Here is a 21560-nt window from a genome sequence, read left to right as displayed (position 1 = left end):
TAATACATACAGCCAAACGTAAGCCAAACATTTCTCTAACAGACAAGACTATTTGTGTTCCAACATACAGGCAAAAGTTTTTGGACACTTCTCTATTAGCTATAAATATTGGAATTCCACCATTTAGCCAAAAGTATTTGGACTCCAAAAGCATTTTAAACATAATTTAGCAGCTTTTTCAACTTAAAGTTTGTTATTGAACTTTCTTTTTTTAAGTAGTTTATTAAATAATTTTGTATAAATACTCAGAAAAAAAATATGGAAAAATAGTGATTGATTTGTGTAAATATAAGACCACTTAAAATGATGAGTTTCTTTGATTTTACCAAATTAAAAATCTCTGGAATATAATCAAGAGGAAGATGGATGATCACAAACCATCAAACCACCAAACTGAACTGCTTGAATTTTTACACCAGGAGTAAAGCAGCATAAAGTTATCCAAAAGCAGTGTGTAAGACTGGTGGAGGAGAACATGATGACAAGATGCATGAAAAAAAAACTGTGATTAAAAACCAACCAGGGTTACTCCACCAAATATTGATTATTTCTGAACTCTTAAAACTTTATGAATATGAACTTGTTTTCTTTGCATTATTTGAGGTCTGAAAGTTCTGCATCTTTTTTGTTATTTCAGTCATTTCTCATTTTCTGTAAATAAATGCTCTAAATGAGAATATTTTTATTTGTAATTTGGGAGAAATGTTGTCTGTAGTTTATAGAATAAAACAACAATGCTCATTTTACTCAAATATAAACCTATAAATAGTAAAATCAGAGAAACTGACAGTGAGGGTATCACTCACCTCCTCCTCCGCGCTGCTGTATTCACTGATCTCGTTCTCTTTATCCATCTTATTGTTCATCTTCTTCAGTCCTTCCTGCGATCAGAAGTTCCAGCGACTCATCAAACTGATCTACTGTCTCCTGATCTCAGTGTGATCCTACACAGATCCTCCCACTTATCTGACCGCGTTACTCTCCTTCTGCTGAACTTTCTCAGGTGAGTTCCGGTGGTGCGTTCAGGTGAGTTATTCTGCACGCTCTCCGCTGTGACCCGCGCGCGTGCTGAACTCCGGCTACAGTAACGCTTTTCCCCACATTGTCTCTCAGCTCGCCCGTATTGTGACTCGGCCCCGCCCACCGAGCGCTGCGATTGGCTGTGAGCGCGCCTTTAGGTCCCGCCCCTGCAATGGGATTGGCTAGTATTACTCTGACACTTCAAAGAGGGCGTGAACTGCTGTTTAATCCCACCTCAAGAGGAGAGACGAGGATGACCAATCCGAGCGCACTTTGGGGCGGGGCTTATCTGGAAAAAGGCTTTATAGAGTGAATAAAGGCTATGGGGTGATTTTTTATTTTTCTTGAAAAATACATTTTCCCACCAAAAGCATGATCAGAATTTAACTATTAACATATTTAATCCAGATCTGACTGTTCTGTAAATTATACATACAGTCCAATAAACATTAACATTGATAAAACGTTTAAATAAGGTTGTATATGACAGAGTTGAGTGTGATTGGTCTTATGTTCACTAAAATGTAATTTTGCTCAATACGTTTACTGTTTTTAATGTAATTAAAATTACATTATTAAAGAATTATTTTAAAATGAGGAAGGTTTTAATTCAGGTAAAAGAAAAGAGATTAAAGTAAATCTGAGTGAAAGGTTTATGTGTTTAGTTAGTGCTCCTCCACTGTAGCTCTGAATAAATCACGCATTAACCAACTTTCTAACTCATAAATCTTCACTGCAGATTTACTTTATGGAGTCAAAGAGCGACTGAACGTAAGGGAAACGTGTTCAGCCTGCTGGTTAAATATTAAAGATTAAAGGTTTTTAAAGCTCAGGGTTTCTTTTAAATTAAGGATTTCTTCTTCCTTGTTCTGTCAGTCATTAATTACACCCACAGAAATACTCCCAATGTTTCACGAGCAGATCACCTGATTATTAGATATGTAAAGGGATCACTGTATTTTGGGTCATTGCTGAATTGTTGTTTTAATGACAGGGTTTTGGGTTTGATACCCAGTTTTTAAATCTGACACTATTGTGCCTCAAGTAAGGTCCTCACAATAGTTTGTCTTGTCTTGTCTTGTCTTGTCTTGTCTTGGTGAGCATTGCACATACAGCGTTCAGTGTGAAAACAGGTTAGCGTAGAGCAGAAGCAGAGATTAGCCGTAATTACTGGATGTAGTAATAAATAATCTGGGTAATAAATCAGATTTAACTGCACCTAAACAGCCGTTTAGCTCGAACATAAGGAGTATATTTGATAGTTGATCAGATCAGGTCCTTTTTTCAGTCTTTATCTGTCTAATCTTGGTGAGTCTCTGTTCACTGCAGCCTCAGCTTTCTGTTCTTGGCTGATAGAAATAATCTGTATTACATTACCATTATATTACATATATCTTCACTGTTACACAAAAACAGGACTAAAGGCTAGCAAAGGAGGGAGGCTCTGCTGTGCTGTGCACACGCACACACACACACTCACACACACACACACACTCACACACACACACACACACACACACACTCACACACACACACACTCACACGCACACACACTCACACGCACACACACACTCTCTCTCCTTTCGGTGGCCCCACTTCATGCAGACGAGTGGATATAGAGATACTCCAGCTGCACATGACACACAAACATGATCCAGTTCCTCCTCACTGCCTTTATACACACACACACACACACACACACACAGAAGAGCAGTGAGGTCAGTTTGTACATCATCAGCTCTAGTGCTGTTTTACAGCTTCATAAAAGTTCATATGTGGGAGTCAGAGAGAGATAAGCAGAGGGGAAATATAACAATAATATAACAATAAGCATTTTAACACATAACACTTACAGTCCTTTTGTCCTGTTGTGTTACAGTGTTACAGTGTGTTGTTTATGTAAATCTGATGCACAGCAGAGTTTTTATAAATGTCCTCCATTAGTTTCTACTAAAACATTTCCATCTTTATCTCAGACTGTCTTCAGTCCTGCAGTAAACTCTGTCCTGCTCTGTCCTGCTCTGTCCTGCTGCACGTGACTCCCTGACCCTTATCTGCTGCTAATTCCAGCTGCTAATGTCAACATCCACCCTCATATAGCTGATCCAGGACCTGCTGGAATTATCTTCCAGTGATGAAAGATAATGCTGTTTCTGTCTATAACGCACTCACAAACAAGATTACTAAATAAAATATATATATAATAAATAATATAAAGAGTTCCTCTGTAAAAAAAAGTTTTTTAAAGACAGAACGTCTCTGATTAATCAGATGAAATATAAAGTTTTATATTTAAAGGTGGAGTTTTGGGTCAGTCACACATTCCTGCTGAATGAACCCGTCAGATCTGCTGATCTTCAGACCGAGATTCTGATCAATAAAGCAGAAGAGATGATCTGATTTAATCTGATTCAGCTGCTCCAACTTCCATTTCACTCTAATAAATATTGGCTTTTAGCAGAAAGGAAGTTTCCTACTGAGAGATCCGTCACTTTCCATCAGACTCAACTCTCAACTCTACCTCTACTCATATTATAATATTAATAACACATTTATTAACCACCTAACAACACCATAGCAACAACCTGAACACCATGTCTTGAAAAGCCATATAACAACACCATGTTTACAATAGTAACCACTTAGCAATGCTAAAGCTACAACCTGAAAAAGTATGCAGGAGCAACCACCTAGGAAACCATAACCATCTCCGATGGGAGATGATTGGAGCCGGTGGGAGACACTGGAAGCTAGTGGGAGCCAGTGGGGTACGGTGGGGGCTGGTGGAAGATGCCGGGGGCCGATGGGAGACAGTGGAAGATGGTGGGGGACGGCGAGGGCCAGTGGGAGAAGGTTGAAGAAGCTGGGGGTCGATGGGAGGCGGTGGTGGCTGGTGGGAGAGGGTGGAAGATGGTGGGAGATGCTACGGGTCAGTGGGAGACGGCGGGAGCCGGTGGGGGCCGGTGGGAGATTCTGGGGGCCGGTAGGGACGCTGGGTGCTGGTGGGAGGCTGTGGGAGCTGGTTTGGGGCCAGTGAGAGCCTGTGGGAGACACTGGGGGCTGATGGGAGACAGTGGAGGACGGTGGGAGACGCTGAGGGCCGATTGGGGGCCGGTGGATGATGGCGGGGGCCACAGTTTCCTGTAGGTCACACATCAGCTCTGCAGCAGGAGAGAGACCACGATCCAAAGGTCACCTGTCACAAAGCCTTTATAACACCCCCCCCCCCCCCCCCACACACACACACACACACACACACACACACACACTCACACACAGCTGACCTTTACTACATACACAAATACACCACCAACACACACTCATACACTATCACCATCATCATACACACCACCAACACACACTCATACACTATCACCATCATCATACACACCACCAACACACACTCATACCCTATTACACCATCACCATCATCATACACACCACCAACACACACTCATACACTATCACACCATCACCATCATCATACACCACCAACACCCACTCATACACTATTACACCATCACCATCATCATCATACACACCACCAACACACACTCACACACTATCACCATCATCATACACACCACCAACACACACTCATACACTATCACACCATCACCATCATCATACACCACCAACACCCACTCATACACTATTACACCATCACCATCATCATACACACCACCAACACACACTCATACACTATTACACCATCACCATCATCATACACACCACCAACACACACTCACACACTATCACCATCATCATACACACCACCAACACACACTCATACACTATTACACCATCACCATCATCATACACACCACCAACACACACTCATACACTATTACACCATCACCATCATCATACACACCACCAACACACACTCATACACTATCACACCATCACCATCATCATACACCACCAACACCCACTCATACACTATTACACCATCACCATCATCATACACACCACCAACACACTCATACACTATTACACCATCACCATCATCATACACACCACCAACACACACTCATACACTATTACACCATCACCATCATCATACACACCACCAACACACACTCATACACTATCACCATCATCATACACACCACCAACACACACTCATACACTATTACACCATCACCATCATCATACACACCACCAACACACACTCATACACTATTATACCATCACCATCATCATACACCACCAACACCCACTCATACACTATTACACCATCACCATCATCATACACACCACCAACACACTCATACACTATTACACCATCACCATCATCATACACACCACCAACACACTCATACACTATTACACCATCACCATCATCATACACACCACCAACACACACTCATACACTATCACCATCATCATACACACCACCAACACACACTCATACACTATTACACCATCACCATCATCATACACACCACCAACACACACTCATACACTATTATACCATCACCATCATCATACACACCACCAACACACACTCATACACTATCACACCATCACCATCATCATACACCACCAACACCCACTCATACACTATTACACCATCACCATCATCATACACACCACCAACACACACTCATACACTATCACCATCATCATACACACCACCAACACACACTCATACACTATTACACCATCACCATCATCATACACACCACCAACACACACTCATACACTATCACACCATCACCATCATACACCACCAACACCCACTCATACACTATCACACCATCACCATCATCATACACACCACCAACACACACTCATACACTATCACCATCATCATACACACCACCAACACACACTCATACACTATCACCATCATCATACACACCACCAACACACACTCATACACTATCACCATCATCACCATCATCATACACACCACCAACACACACTCATACACTATTACACCATCACCATCATCATACACACCACCAACACACACTCATACACTATCACACCATCACCATCATCATACACACCACCAACACACACTCATACACTATCACCATCATCATACACACCACCAACACACACTCATACACTATCACCATCATCACCATCATCATACACACCACCAACACACACTCATACACTATCACCATCATACACCACCAACACCCACTCATACACTATCACACCATCACCATCATCATACACACCACCAACACACACTCATACACTATCACACCATCACCATCATCATACACACCACCAACACACACTCATACACTATCACCATCCTCACCATCATCATACACACCACCAACACACACTCATACACTATTACACCATCACCATCATCATACACACCACCAACACACACTCATACACTATCACCATCATCATACACACCACCAACACACACTCATACACTATCACCATCATCACCATCATCATACACACCACCAACACACACTCATACACTATTACACCATCACCATCATCATACACACCACCAACACACACTCATACACTATCACCATCATCACCATCATCATACACACCACCAACACACACTCATACACTATCACACCATCACCATCATCATACACACCACCAACACACACTCATACACTATCACCATCATCATACACACCACCAACACACACTCATACACTATCACCATCATCACCATCATCATACACACCACTAACACACACTCATACCCTATTACACCATCATCACCATCATCATACACACCACTAACACACACTCATACCCTATTACACCATCACCATCATCATACACACCACCAACACACACTCATACACTATTACACCATCACCATCATCATACACACCACCAACACACACTCATACACTATTACACCATCACCATCATCATACACACCACTAACACACACTCATACCCTATTACACCATCACCATCATCATACACCACCAACACCCACTCATACACTATTACACCATCACCATCATCATACACACCACCAACACACACTCATACACTATTACACCATCACCATCATCATACACACCACCAACACACACTCATACACTATCACACCATCACCATCATCATACACACCACCAACACACACTCATACACTATCACCATCATCATACACACCACTAACACACACTCACACACTATCACACCATCACCATCATCATACACACCACCAACACACACTCATACACTATCACACCATCACCATCATCATACACACCACCAACACACACTCATACACTATCACCATCATCATACACACCACTAACACACACTCATACCCAATAATAGTGATCTATCAGATTATGAAGGAACTCATAGTGAATCATGTAGAATCACTTAAACACAGTGTTAAACAAACCAAAATACTCTGTGAAGTATTTAGATACTCTTATCTGAGTCCCTTAATGGATTTTCTCTCTTTAATATTAATCTACAATGTAGAAAATACATTAAATACAGAAATTTAGTTTAAAAAGCTTTTCTGCTACAAACAAAAGTGACTTTAAACTTCTGCTCACTGTTTCTACACCAGCGCAGGAGTGAGTTGCACCATTTCCACTGTTACACCACTGTTCATCTGAATCATTTATAAACCGTGAGAATTTAACCGTCCTGTTCTCCACTACTCTACACTCACACCAGCAGCAGCAATAATAATAATACAACTTTAAACCCTGTTTAACCACCAGAAACCTGAATATTTTACTATATTTCTTCAATAACAATATCTTCCTCAATTAATCAATAATGAAATCTCGATATAGTGCAATAAACTTTAGATTTTAAACATGTTTTATATATGATCATTTACTCAAGAAAAGAAGAAGATCAGAATATACAGCTCTGGAAAAAAGTAAGAGAGCACTTAAAAATTATGAGTTTCAAGAGGAAACCAAACTGAACTGCTTGAATTTTTACACCAGGAGTAAAGCAGCATAAAGTTATCCAAAAGCAGTGTGTAAGACTGGTGGAGGAGAACATGATGCCAAGATGCATGAAAAAAAACTGTGATTAAAAACCAGGATTATTCCACCAAATATTGATTATTTCTGAACTCTTAAAACTTTATGAATATGAACTTGTTTTCTTTGCATTATTTGAGGTCTGAAAGTTCTGCATCTTTTTTGTTATTTCAGTCATTTCTCATTTTCTGTAAATAAATGCTCTAAATGAGAATATTTTTATTAGGAATTTAGGAGAAATGTTGTCTGTAGTTTATAGAATAAAACAACAATGTTCATTTTACTCAAATATAAACCTATAAATAGCAAAATCAGAGAAACTGATTCAGAAACTGAATAAATACTCTCAGACCTTCACCATAGCACCACCTAGTGGACAAACAAAAACACAGAAACAGCAGATCAGAGAAACAGGAGGGGAATGCTTTAATAACGAGCAACAATAAATACGAGACAGTGCATGTATAGAGGAATTATATAATTATTGTTATTTTAACTGCAGTGAAATAAAGCAAACTCAGTAAATAAACAGTAGAAGAGGTGAAGTGTGGGCTGTGTGTTTGTGTTACAGTGAATACTGAGATATTAAATAAAACTAATCAAAGATCAAACAGGAATCATCTGACACTTCTGTGTGTGTGTGTGTGTGTGTGTGTGTGTTGCACTAATAGTGTTGCACTGTTACCATTACAGTGTTATAGTGAGTTTAGCTCCTGGCTGGAGTGGAGTTCCCCTTCACCGTCTTCTTCAGATGATGGTAGTTTGGTAAAATTTTCATCAGGAAATCCAACTGCAGAGTCTGAGGCTGTTTAAGACAGAAAATAGATAAACGTACAAATAATACAAATAAACAATAAAACAATAAAGAAAAAACACTTACAGGTGAGAAAAAGAAAAGCTTGAACTGCACCGGAAACTAGAGCGAACCAATCACCTCTACTAACTTTATTTATGTAAGATTTTATTGTTCAATTTTATTGTTGGTCTAACTAAATAATAATCTGTGCTGTATAAATTTACTCACGTATTTTTCGCACTATAAGCTGCACTTAAAATCCTTTAATTTTACTTAAAATCATCATCAGAGCTGCTTATAATCCGGTGCTCCTTATGTATGAATTCTATCAGTCACATTAAGGAGCAGTAAAGACACTCCACTGAAGTACAGAGCTATACAGGGGTGCACATAAGCAGTAAAAAATAAGTGGTCAAAATTAACGTTGTGTAGCATTTAATACAAGGAGAAGTGTGTTTGTGTACCAACATGTTCGGCTTTATCTCCAGGGAGCAGTTACATCCAGTTAGTAACGGGCCGATCCACTGTTCTTTAGTTCCGATCCGATACCGATATATAACGGCCAATACCGATACATATACCGATACATATACCGATACAAATACCGATACAAATACCGATACAAATACCGATACAAATACCGATACAAATACCGATACAAATACCAATACAAATACCAATACAAATACCGATACATATACCGATACAAATACCGATACAAATACCAATACAAATACCGATACAAATACCGATACATATACCGATACATATACCGATACATATACCGATACATATACTGATACATATACCGATACAAATACCGATACAAATACCAATTCAAGGGCCTTTAAGTTCATCATGATTGGCAGTATGTTTAAGGTTACATAATGAGGCTGAAACAGACACACAGCACTTCTTATGTCTGTTTTTAACAGTGGTTTTCTTCTTCCACTCTTCCATAAAGTCCAGATTTATGCAGTGTACGGCTGATTGTTGTCCTGTCGACAGATTCTTCCATCTCAGCTGTGGATCTCTGCAGTTCATCCAGAGTGATCATGGGCCTCTTGGCTGCTTCTCTGATCAGTTCTCTCCTTGTTTGAGTTGATAGTTTAGAGGGACGGCCGATGTTTAAAGCTTGAGAAATCTTTTAGTATCCAAATCCGGCTTTAAACTTCTCCACAGCAGTATCTCAGAGCTGCCTGGTGTGTTTTTCCTTGGTCTTCATGATGCTTTTCTGTGTTTAAACAGAACTCTGAGACTCTGATCACAGAGCAGCTGCATTTATACAGAGACTTGATTCTATTTATCTTCATCAGTCATTTAGATCAACACTGGTTCATTCAGAGATCCTCACTAAACCTCTGGAGTGAGTTTCAGCTGCACTGAAAGTAAAGGGGTTGAATAATATTGCACGCATCACTTTCCAGTTTTTTATTTCTAAAAAAAGTTTAAAATATTCAATAAATTTCCTTCCACTTCATGATTGTCTCCCACTTGTTAATTCTTCACAAAAAATTACAATTTCATATCTTTATGTTTGAAGCCTGAAATGGTTTAGTAAACGGTTTACTTTTGCAGCTGCACTGTAAATCCCTCAAATCATGTGATCAATTTTTAATTTTTGATCCTTTAACTTGGCCTCAAGAAATGCAACAGCAGCTCAGCACTGAGTAACAGAAAGTCACTCTGTTGTCTGTTACACTGCCCGTGAGCAGTGCAGCATGTGAGAGGGGGTTTTCATATCTTAATATAATAAAAAAAAAAAGAAAACCAAGGGAAGAAAACCATGTTCTGACCTTTGGGTCATATTTCTAAGTGAGTTAAAGCAGATTTTATCACAGAGATGATGTGTATGAGCTCCTGAGAGAGGGTGCTTTTCCTGGCAGGGAGCTGAAAGCAGTGAGTTAAGAGGTAAGTGTGCTCGGGCACGGATTGTTTAAACACAGTGTGAGTGCAGGTCACCAGGTCTAGTGTAACTACACCCTTAAAATCTCAACAAAATAAAGTTCAGGGGGTATGAATACTGCAAGCCTGTGTGTGTGTGTTAAGTGTGTGTGTGTGTGTGTGTTGAGTGTGTGTGTGTGTGTGTGTGTGTGTTGAGTGTGTGTGTTAAGTGTGTGTGTGTGTGTGTGTTGAGTGTGTGTGTGTTGAGTGTGTGTGTTGAGTGTGTTTTACCTGCGGTCTCTCGGTCTGAACGCGGCGCATGCAGCCGGAGCCATAGATAACCGTGTTCTCTGGAATCACCTCACAGGTGTTCACCTGACAGCACGCCCCGATTATACACCCGCTCGTCAGAATCACGTTCCTCCCTACATCCGCTATCATTAATCACACACACATTCAGAATCACTAATCATCACACATCACACTCACTAATCATCACACATCACTAATCATCACACATCACTAATCATCACACATCACACTCACTAATCATCACACATCACTAATCATCACACATCACTAATCATCACACTCACTAATCATCACACATCACTAATCATCACACATCACACAATATTTAATAATATTTTAGAAATGGAGTTTTTGCTCTGCAATAAGCAGGAGTTTAAACATCCACAATTAACACAGTTAAAAAGATGAAGGTATATTTACTGTTTGTCCGTTTTATCATTAATCAACATCCAATTAAAGAGATATTAAAGGGATCTGCTAAGGTATTGCTAGTTGGTTGCTAAGGTGTTGCTATGGTATCCGTGGCGATTCTAAATGATTATTAATCAAACTCAGATCTCAGCAGATGCTGTTTTATAAACTCAATTACCTTTAGATTCAATCACGTTGTTGTCCCCGATTTTCAGAGCCTGGGAAACTGTCGGAATTAAAAGTGATTTTAAACATTTTAAACATTGACACACTTTATTATAAACGAATATTAATAAGCTTTAATAAGTTTACCACAGCCAACTTCAAACACGTTGTTCACGCCTATAGTCATGGTCTTGGGTTCGACTCCCTCGGAGTCGGGCATGATGTTTTCAGGATAGCTGTATAAAAAAAAAAAAAAAGGTTCATATATTTGTTCATTACCTCGTGTACCACCTTGAGATGCCTCGAGTACCACCAGAGGAACCCGTAGCACAGTTTGAGCACCATAGTGCTGGATTATTCCCCTTATTCCACCCAATCGGTGCAATCGTTTCTGCACTCAAAATAACTTTAAAATACATTTTATTATGAAGCACAGTGTTCTGTACATTCAACTAGTTGTAAAAAAAAAGATATTTAATTAAAAACATGCTAAAAACTCATTCCTGTTACTTTCAGTCCTGTTTTTCAAAACATTAAAAGTAACAGGAGGGAGCTCCAGTAACAGGAGTGAGTTCCAGCAACAGGAGTGAGTTTAAGTAACAGGAGTGAGTTTCGGTAACAGGAGTGAGTTTCGGTAACAGGAGTGAGTTTCGGTAACAGGAGTGAGTTTCGGTAACAGGAGTGAGTTTCGGTAACAGGAGTGAGTTTCGGTAACAGGAGTGAGTTTCGGTAACAGGAGTGAGTTTCGGTAACAGGAGTGAGTTTCAGTAACAGGAGTGAGTTCTAGTAACAGGAGTGAGTTCTAGTAACAGGAGTGAGTTTCGGTAACAGGAGTGAGTTCTAGTAACAGGAGTGAGTTTCGGTAACAGGAGTGAGTTTCGGTAACAGGAGTGAGTTTCAGTAACAGGAGTGAGTTCTAGTAACAGGAGTGAGTTTCGGTAACAGGAGTGAGTTTCGGTAACAGGAGTGAGTTTCGGTAACAGGAGTGAGTTTCAGTAACAGGAGTGAGTTCTAGTAACAGGAGTGAGTTCTAGTAACAGGAGTGAGTTTCGGTAACAGGAGTGAGTTCTAGTAACAGGAGTGAGTTTCGGTAACAGGAGTGAGTTTCGGTAACAGGAGTGAGTTTCGGTAACAGGAGTGAGTTCTAGTAACAGGAGTGAGTTTTGGTAACAGGAGTGAGTTCTAGTAACAGGAGTGAGTTTCGGTAACAGGAGTGAGTTGTATTTTACCTGTTTATGATGAGAGCCTGCTCCTCGATCAGGTTCCCCTCTCCTATAATAATGGGTCCGGCTTCTGCAATAATCCGAGCTTTAGGGTGAACTACAGTCCTCGGCCCTGAATATAAACATCATCACATTTAGGATTTTATAGGAAACACAAGAAAACAATGAAGAAATATTTTATTTTGAGATAAAAACTGTTTAAAACTTTTATCTGAATGTATTTCTTCATTTTCTGCTCTTTTTTCAACATCAACAATAAAATAAAGTCACTTTTCTAATGATATTATATTTTTTTAGATGCACTAGTACACTGTAATTATAATAGTGACCAAGATTAAAGTGAAAATAAAAGATTTTATTTAGTCATTTTGAAGAATTTCTATTACTCTTGCTTTAATTATCACCATTAGAATTAAACACAAAGCAAATGATGAACATTAGCAGTGTGTGTGTGTAACTGTGTGTGTGTAACTGTGTGTGTGTGTAACTGTGTGTGTGTGTGTGTGTAACTGTGTGTGTGTGTGTGTGTGTGTGTGTGTGTATGTGTGTGTGTGCATGGTGTGTGTGTGTGTGTGCGATGATTTAATTGCTGATTATCTGATTTAAATTCTTACCTATAGTAACATCTCCTCTAATCTCACTCTCCACACACACCACCGCTCCTGCAGCTATCTTCACACTGCACACACACACACACACACACACACACACACACACACACACACACGTACACACACACACACGTACACACACACACACGTACACACACACACACACACACACACACACACACACACACACACACACACATACACACACACGTACACACACACACACACACACACTCACACACGTACACACACACACACACACACAGAAAGAGAGAGAGAGAGAGAATAAAGTTAGTATGTTTATTTATCTGCCACTTTTTAGAGCATCTCAAAAACTGCTTTACAGAGAAAATAAAAACAGATAAAATACATAAAATCACCTAAAACACAAACGAACAAAGTGATCTATTATCAGTATAATTATCCGGGTTCATCAGGGGAAGTAAATCCTCTATATCAGGATGTTTCCCTCAGGCTGGGAGAATCTGCTTTTAGCTACAGAGAGCACTAGTGATCTGGAATTCACTACAGGAAACTCAGCTCTCTGAGAATCACGGATCATTTACACTTTTAGTTTATAGTTTCTAATCACCATCAGATCGTTTTAAATGAGTTTCTTTCATCTTATTATTTAAATGTTTATTGTTGTGTTTATTTATTTTTAATTGATTAATTTTTTATTATTTATTCTTCATTATTAGGATTCATACACTTTTAAACTATAAATGCCCATTATTTTTCATGACTTTTTCATGCCTTCAAGGCAAATTTACACCAGCATACAATTTTAGAACTTCAGTGCAGACATAGACAATAAATTATAACAACAAATATTTTTATTTTTCCAAAACTCATCCAGGTCTGGAATCTGCTATTTTCAAATTACATGAATTTCACTCCCCCACTGATACAGAGTTAGATCAGGCCGGGTGTGGCAGAGAAAACAATGTAAATTACAACAGAGAGCATTAAACAGAGTAATATAGAGCATTAGAGAGTAACAGAGAGTAAAGCACATTAACAGAGAGTTATATAGAGTATTATATACAGTACATAATATAATATAGAGTAAAATATAGAGTAAATGTACACTATAATAGAGCATGATAATATATAGAGTAGTATAGAGTTTTATAGAGAGATAAATAGAGTGAGTGAAGAGCCCTGGACCTTTTCTGGCTATGTTTTGTAATATAGAGTAATATACAGTATAAGACAGTATTATTTGGTTTTATAGAGTAGTATAGAGTTATATAGAGTAGTATAGAGTTATATAGAGTAGTATAGAGTTTTATAGAGTTTTATAGAGTGATAAATAGATATAAATAGAGTAAATACCGAGCTCTAACCCTCTTCTGGCTCTGTTTTGGTATAGAGTAGTATACGGTTATATTTAGAGTATTATAGAGTCTTGTAGAGTATGATAGTGATATATAGAGTATTATAGAGATATATAGAGTTGTGTCGAGTTATAAATAGTTATAAATAGAGTAAATAAAGAGCTCTGAACCTTTTCTGGCTTTGTTTTGCGCTCGGATCCGCCATGTTGCTGCGGGGATGGATGGTGCGGGGATCGGCTGCGGGGTCTGATCACTGATCACTGAGAGCGGGATCGATTAATCAGGTCTGAGAGAGCGCTGAGCTGTACTCTGCCGCCCCCTGCTGCCATTCACCCGCCACTGCAGCTCCTCACCCGCCACTGCGGCTACTCACCCGCCACAAACGCTCCTTATCCGCAAGTTTAACATTTTAAACTGAATTACTGAAATAAAATATAGTTTTTATGCACTAGTACATATATGAGTTTTACACAAAAAAATAAATCTGTAATCAAAATGTATGAATAAAAAAAAAAATTCAAAACAAAAATATATAAAAAATAAAATATACTTGGTTACTTTATTATCCTATTTTATTCATTTTTTAAAACATGTTTACTTTCTCACAAATACTGTCAGTTCAAAACATCTACACATCTAAATATCTGTCCTACATCAGCTTTAATCCTTTAATCATACTGAACATTTCTATCTATCTCATTTATCACCACCTATAAACTGATCATCACGCTCAGGTAAAGAACAGGTGAGTGACAGGACAGGGGCACTTCAGGGAGCCAATCAGAATTCATGCCCCGCCCCCCGAACTGCCAGTGGTGCTTTCTCACCTCATTCACAAAGAGAGAGAGAGAGAGAGAGAGAGAGAGAGAGAGAGAGAGAGAGAGGTGTGGGGGGCACTGCAGAGCACACACCCAAACTCACTGTACATTCACAGGGAACACAAGAGAGTGTGTGTGTGTGTGTGTGTGTGTGTGTATGTGTGTGTGTGTGTTTGAAAGAGATGGGGTGAACCTGCTGAGTCAGTTAAATTGTAGAATGGTCAGAGAGAGAGAGAGAGAGAGAGAGAGAGAGAGAGGTGGAGAGAGGGAGTAACTGCAGCAGAGGAAAGGAAATATAATGATGTTGAGTGTGAGTGAGTGTGAGTGAGGGTGATGTAGCGCTGTGTGAATCAGAACAGTTCAGGTGTTCAGAGTGAGCAGGTAGATCTCAGGTGTGAGAGATGGACAGAGAAAGACTTTTACATCTCAGGAATAAGGTAAGAGTTTATATGTAAATGTATTCAGGCGTTCAGGTGTTAAAAGCTGTACAGGTATGTTATTTCTAGGGTGATGTGTTGTATAGGTTACAGGTTGAATATAAGAAGGTGTGATGTACAGGTGTGATGTACAGGTGTGATGTCATGTGATCCAGGAGGATGTAGTAAAGTTGCCAGCTTTGGAAAGAGTGGCCGTGTGTGGTGGTACCCATGGCAACGAGCTGTCGGGGGTTTACCTGGTGCAGGAGAGGCTGAAGAAGAGGAGGAAGAGTGAGGTGATGGAGCCGGTTACCGTGGTAACAGTGATGTCAAACCCACGTGCCGTGCACCGGTGCGTCCGATACACAGAGACAGACCTGAACCGCTGCTTCACGGACGCCATGCTGAGGTGAGGCGTGTTCTTAAAGTATTCAACCCCCTTTAATAAATCTCCTTCGTTAGTTTTAACTTAATGAGTTAATAGAGTTAATGCAGTATAAATACAGCTGTTCTGTAAAGACCTCAGTGGTTTATTAGTGAACAAACAGCTTCATGAAGATCAAGATGGAAGAACTCACCAGACAGATCAGAGATAAAGTTGTGGAGAAGAAGATTAAAGCAACCAAGACATGAACCAACCATCCACCCAAACTAACAGATCCAGCAAGGAGAGCACTGATCAGAGAAGCAGCCGAGACCCATGATCACTCTGGAGGAGCTGCAGAGATCCACAGATCAGGTGGATCAGGAGAATCAGAAGAAAAACATTGTTGAAAGAAAGACGTAAGAAGTTCTGTTTGCAGTTTGTAGCTACAAGTCATGTAGAAACACAGTAAACATGTGGAAGAAGATTCTGTTCTCAGATCAGAACAAAGTAACACTGCTCATCACCCTGAACACACCCTCCATCCCCACTGTGAAACATGGTGGTGGCAGCATCATGCTGTGGGGATGAGCTTTTCTTCAGCAGGGACAGATTTAGGAAGCTGGTCAGAGTTGATGGAGGGAAGATGGATGGAGATAAATAAATACAGAACAATCCTGGAAGAAGAAAAGCTGTTGGAGGCTGTAAAAGACTCGAGATCTTCCATCAAGACGATGACCCTAAACATACAGCCAGAGCTACAGTGGAGCTATAAAAATGAATACTTCTGTAAGCCACTGTAAACACATAATAAATATATTAAATAATGAACTATATAATAAATAAAGTTTAATATAATCACGTCTCTCTCTCTCTCAGTTTCTCAGTGTCGGATCAGACTCCGTTTGAGATCATTCGAGCTCAGGAGTTGAACAGTCAGCTCGGTCCTAAAGGATCAGATCAGGCTACAGATCTGATCTGTGATCTACACAACACCACCGCCAACATGGGCCTGTGCCTCATCACTTACTCCGACTGCGACTGGATCTGCCTGCACATCTGCAAACACCTGCAGGTAAGAGCTTACACACACCTGCGTTACATCACAAACACCTGCGTTACATCACACACACCTGCGTTACATCACACACACCTGCGTTACATCACACACACCTGCGTTACATCACACACACCTGCGTTACATCACACACACCTGCGTTACATCACACACACCTGCAGTACATCACACACACCTGCATATACATCACACACACCTGCATATACATCACACACACCTGCATTACATCACACACACCTGCATTACATCACACACACCTGCGTTACATCACACACACCTGCGTTACCTCACACACACCTGCATATACTTCACACACACCTGCGTTACATCACACACACCTGCACTGTCGCTCTCTGGCCACTAGAGGCACTCCATATAAGATATATAAGATATATAAGTTATATAGATATTTATATAAAATTAGCCCACTTTTCCTTACAATACCTCACTCTACCTCACTCTACCTCACTCTACCTCTACTCCACTTCTCTATACCTTCATTCTACCTCACTTCACTTTACACTACCTCAAACTACCACACTCTCCCCACTCTACTCTCACTATACCCCGCTCTAGCCGCACCCAAGCCCACTCTTCCCTCACTTTACCTCCCTTTACCCTCACTCTAAATAACTCTACCTCACTCTACCTCACTCTGTCCCACTTACACACATATTCTACATATTAGAGACGTATTATTGTTCACATTCATATTCACGTGTGTGTGTGTGTGTGTTTTAGAGGGAGATGGCCACTATTCCGGTGAGATATATTCACTATGATTTCCCGCCGGCTGAAGCGTACTCTCTGGACTCTGTGGGGAAACACGGATTTGGTGAGTTTAACAACAGTTATTTATAAAAGCTGATCTGAGATCAGTGTGAAGATTATTTTAATAACAGGTTAACGCCCAGCACATACCCAAGAGTTCTGTAATAAACCAGGGGTTTCTGATAATAATAATAATTTATAGGTCATTAACCGTGCACCTTACAGCTTGATTAAGTGTGTCTTTGCTATCAAAACAGCGGGAAAAGTACAGTTTGCACAGCTCCAAACACAAAGCAAAAGTCATGTACTAATCCTCTTAATTAATCATGGCTATGGTTAATTTTGAGCGTAACGTGAAATAATAAACCAATCAGAATGTCTCTTGCTCATCATTCCCTTTAAGAGTAGATCAGGTGAGCTCTGACTTTGGTGGATTGCTATTGTAACGGTGCAGCTACCTGGACGTGTTCAACAAACTCTTCTCAGCAGAGGAAACTGAGCTGCTGGTTGAGGGTGTTTACACTCAACTTCATCTCATTAGTTTCTTTAGATCACAGATCATGAATGTTGTGTCTCTGTGTGAATATTTATGGTTGTAACTGTATTTGGGAAGTGAGAGGAGGAACATGGTGTTATAGAGTCACCAGTTCACTCTTATTCACTATCAGCGCTTCCTGCAGGTTAATCTGAATCGCTCTGCAGCACAGCCTAAAAACCTCCCTCCATCACAATCACCCGCCCTCAAACACCACCACCACCACCCGCCGCTGACTCAGGACTTCCTGCAGTTACACACATTTCCTAATTTATGGACTACACTCCATTTCATCTGCACACTCCTTTAAACGCCAGGGACTTTATTTATTCATGCAGCAGAAACTCACAATTCAAAATAAGCTGCTAATCTTCTAATGCTAATCACAACCAACAGACTGAACAATGTGATCCTCAATCCAAACCTTTAAAAACCTCAACTTGCCAAGATGCATGAAAAAAATCTGTGATTAAAAACCAGGATTATTCCACCAAATATTGATTTCTGAACTCTTAAAACTTTACGAATATGAACAACAGTCTGACTGTTGACTGAACACGCACATCAGTGTAGATATATTCAGAAGCTCTGCTGCTGTTTAAACCAAACAAGAGGAAGGAGTGGAAATACACTGTTGGTGGGGTGGAAGATAGCGATGAACATCTCTACATGCCTTATTCCGGGTGTAAGATAGGGTCAAACTTAAGTACTAGATTCAATATTTAAGAAATGAAAATGGAAATTTAATTTAACTGCTGAGAATCTGAATATGTTAATGTTTTAATTTATTAATATTTATTAATATTTTTATTTATTCCTCAGCGATGGAGATCGGACCGCAGCCTCACGGTCTGATCAGATCCAACATCTTCACTGCCATGCAGGAGGCGGTTCAGCTGATGCTGGACTGGGTTCGCCTCTTTAACTCAGGTATCAGCATCACTACACTACCCACAATGCACCTGTCTCATGTTCAGATCCACCTACAGCAGTGTAAACCCAGCAGATGCACTAATGCTATGTGTACAGCGGCTAATGCTAATGCTGCTCCAGTCTCGATGCTGGAGAACTAAACTGATACTGCTGTATAACTCTGTACGTCTGGCTGACCCACATGGAAACAGCAGCTTTAGCCTTTAGCTCAGATTAACATGATTAAAGAGTGAGTCTCAGTTTCAGCGGAGAAGAGAAGAAGTTTATCTGACAGGAGAAGAAGAACTGCAGTAATAAAGATATTAATAAGATAAAGATAAAAGGAAAAAGGGGTGTTCTGAAACTTCTGAAACAGTACTGTACGGTACAGAGTAGCGCTAATGTTAGGATTTTATTTGCATTTTAAAACATTATAAACCTGCTCAGACGTGTTTTCAGGGTATTTTTGATGTGTCTCTGTTTTCTGCTCAGGCTCTGAGTTTGAGGGAGGTTGGGTGGATGTTTACAGTCTGGTGAAGAATATCGATTATCCTCGAGATCCTCAGACTCACATCATCACTGCTGCAGTTCATCCAGACCTGCAGGTTAATATTCTCATTCTAATACAGAAAATATATATAAACCTACTCCTTCATACATGTATGTATATTAAATATTTTCAAAAAATGTATATTCTATCTCTCTCTCTCTTTTCATTTCTGTCTCTTCCTCTTTCTCTCTCTCTCTTATTTTGTCTGTCTCTCTCTGTGTCTCCCTCTTTTTTCTGTCTCCCTGTCTCTCTTTCTTTCTTTCTCTCTGTCTGTCTGTCTGTCTCTCTCTCTCTCTCTGTCTCTCTCTCTCAGGACAGGGATTTTTGTCTTCTTCATCCGGGGGATGCGATGTTTCTGTCATTCTCTGGAGAGAGTGTGAGGTATAAAGGGAAAGAGCCGCTCTATCCCTTCTTCATAAACGAGTCTTCCTACTATGAGAAGGGTGTCGCTCTCTTTCTGGCCCGGAGGAGAAGAGTGGAGATTCCATCCATCCAGTCCAGCAGAACGTGAGAGAAGAGAGAGAAGAGAGGGATGAAGAAGAAACGTAGAGGAAAAAAGATAGACAGAAAGGTCACGTTCAGTAGAGCTGAAGAAACTGGTGCTAATCAGGCCAGGTTACAGTGAGTGAGTGCAGTGCTCAGCACTCCTGTTCATTTAATAACAGATCATCCAGAACACTAGAGGGAGCTCCAGCCCTCACTGAACACGAGCAACCTGAGCTAAATGCTAAAGATGCTAATTTAACATGTGAATAATTAGTGATTCTCACTGATTTAGAATTTAGGAAAAGTAGAAGCATGTGTTACACTGCAAAAATGATATATTAGCAAGTGAAATCCTCTTAAATATAGCCTAAATATATAATATTTATCATTAGACATTAAAGTAATATAATAAAAAGCGATATCTTATTATATACATGTGATTTAATTTTGCGGAAATTATGAAATCCAGATTTTTGTAAAGAAATGAAGCTTAAAGCAAGCAAAAAAACAGTCAGTAAAATAAAATAATGCACTTTTAGTAGATTAAATTGCTAAAATAAAGAGATTCAGGTAATATATTCTTATAAACTTCTGACAACAGTGCAAAAATGAGAAATGTCAAATATGTAAAGTGGATTTAAGAGGATTTCGCTTTGCTAAATCTAAACACTAAAGCAGCATCTCGTCATTTTCCTACAGAGACAGGAAGCAGCATGTTAGCTTTACTCATCAGTTAATATTCAGCTCTGTAAAACATAAGAGATCACTTCAGTTTCTCTGGTTTTGCTATTTATAGGTTTATATTTGAGTAAAATGAACATTGTTGTTTTATTCTATAAACTACGGACAACATTTCTCCCAAATTACAAATAAAAATATTCTCATTTAGAGCAT

At 39.7% G+C, this 21560-nt stretch overlaps 4 protein-coding genes across 36 annotated transcripts in view; 2 read left to right on the top strand and 2 right to left on the bottom strand.

Annotated features, from left to right (window-relative positions):
- rbpms (RNA binding protein, mRNA processing factor) overlaps window positions 1-1126 on the bottom strand; it is a 31023-nt gene extending 29897 nt beyond the window's left edge. For all 24 annotated transcript variants that reach the window (XM_022668614.2, XM_049472330.1, XM_049472334.1 and 21 more), the window contains exon 1: window positions 807-1126. In XM_022668614.2, coding sequence (XP_022524335.1) covers window positions 807-866 — 60 coding nt within the window. In that variant the 5' untranslated portion in view covers window positions 867-1126. The remainder of the gene's footprint in view (window positions 1-806) is intronic.
- The window catches only part of apbb2b (amyloid beta (A4) precursor protein-binding, family B, member 2b), a 283469-nt gene that overhangs the window by 137044 nt on the left and 124865 nt on the right, over window positions 1-21560 (top strand). The gene's annotated exons all lie outside the window — the stretch shown is intronic.
- Window positions 8397-15012, bottom strand: dctn6 (dynactin subunit 6). Its single transcript, XM_022668613.2, has 7 exons — window positions 14907-15012; window positions 13400-13464; window positions 12792-12897; window positions 11710-11798; window positions 11576-11623; window positions 10966-11108; window positions 8397-8799 (listed from the first exon to the last, which is right to left on the bottom strand). Exons 1-7 carry the CDS (start codon window positions 14939-14941, stop codon window positions 8701-8703), a joined length of 585 nt encoding a protein of 194 aa, XP_022524334.1. The 5' UTR covers window positions 14942-15012; the 3' UTR covers window positions 8397-8700.
- On the top strand, window positions 15582-20933 carry LOC103026039 (N-acyl-aromatic-L-amino acid amidohydrolase (carboxylate-forming) B-like). Its single transcript, XM_022668607.2, has 7 exons — window positions 15582-15991; window positions 16147-16379; window positions 17214-17409; window positions 18154-18247; window positions 19541-19648; window positions 20123-20235; window positions 20494-20933. The coding sequence occupies exons 1-7, from the start codon at window positions 15956-15958 to the stop codon at window positions 20689-20691; spliced, it is 978 nt and encodes a 325-aa protein (XP_022524328.2). The 5' UTR covers window positions 15582-15955; the 3' UTR covers window positions 20692-20933.

Source organism: Astyanax mexicanus, chromosome 25, assembly GCF_023375975.1.
Source record: "Astyanax mexicanus isolate ESR-SI-001 chromosome 25, AstMex3_surface, whole genome shotgun sequence".
NCBI classification, from domain to species: domain Eukaryota; kingdom Metazoa; phylum Chordata; class Actinopteri; order Characiformes; family Acestrorhamphidae; genus Astyanax; species Astyanax mexicanus.
The sequence above is the reverse complement of the archived record's forward strand: the minus strand, read 5'-3'. Positions and strand labels throughout refer to the sequence as shown.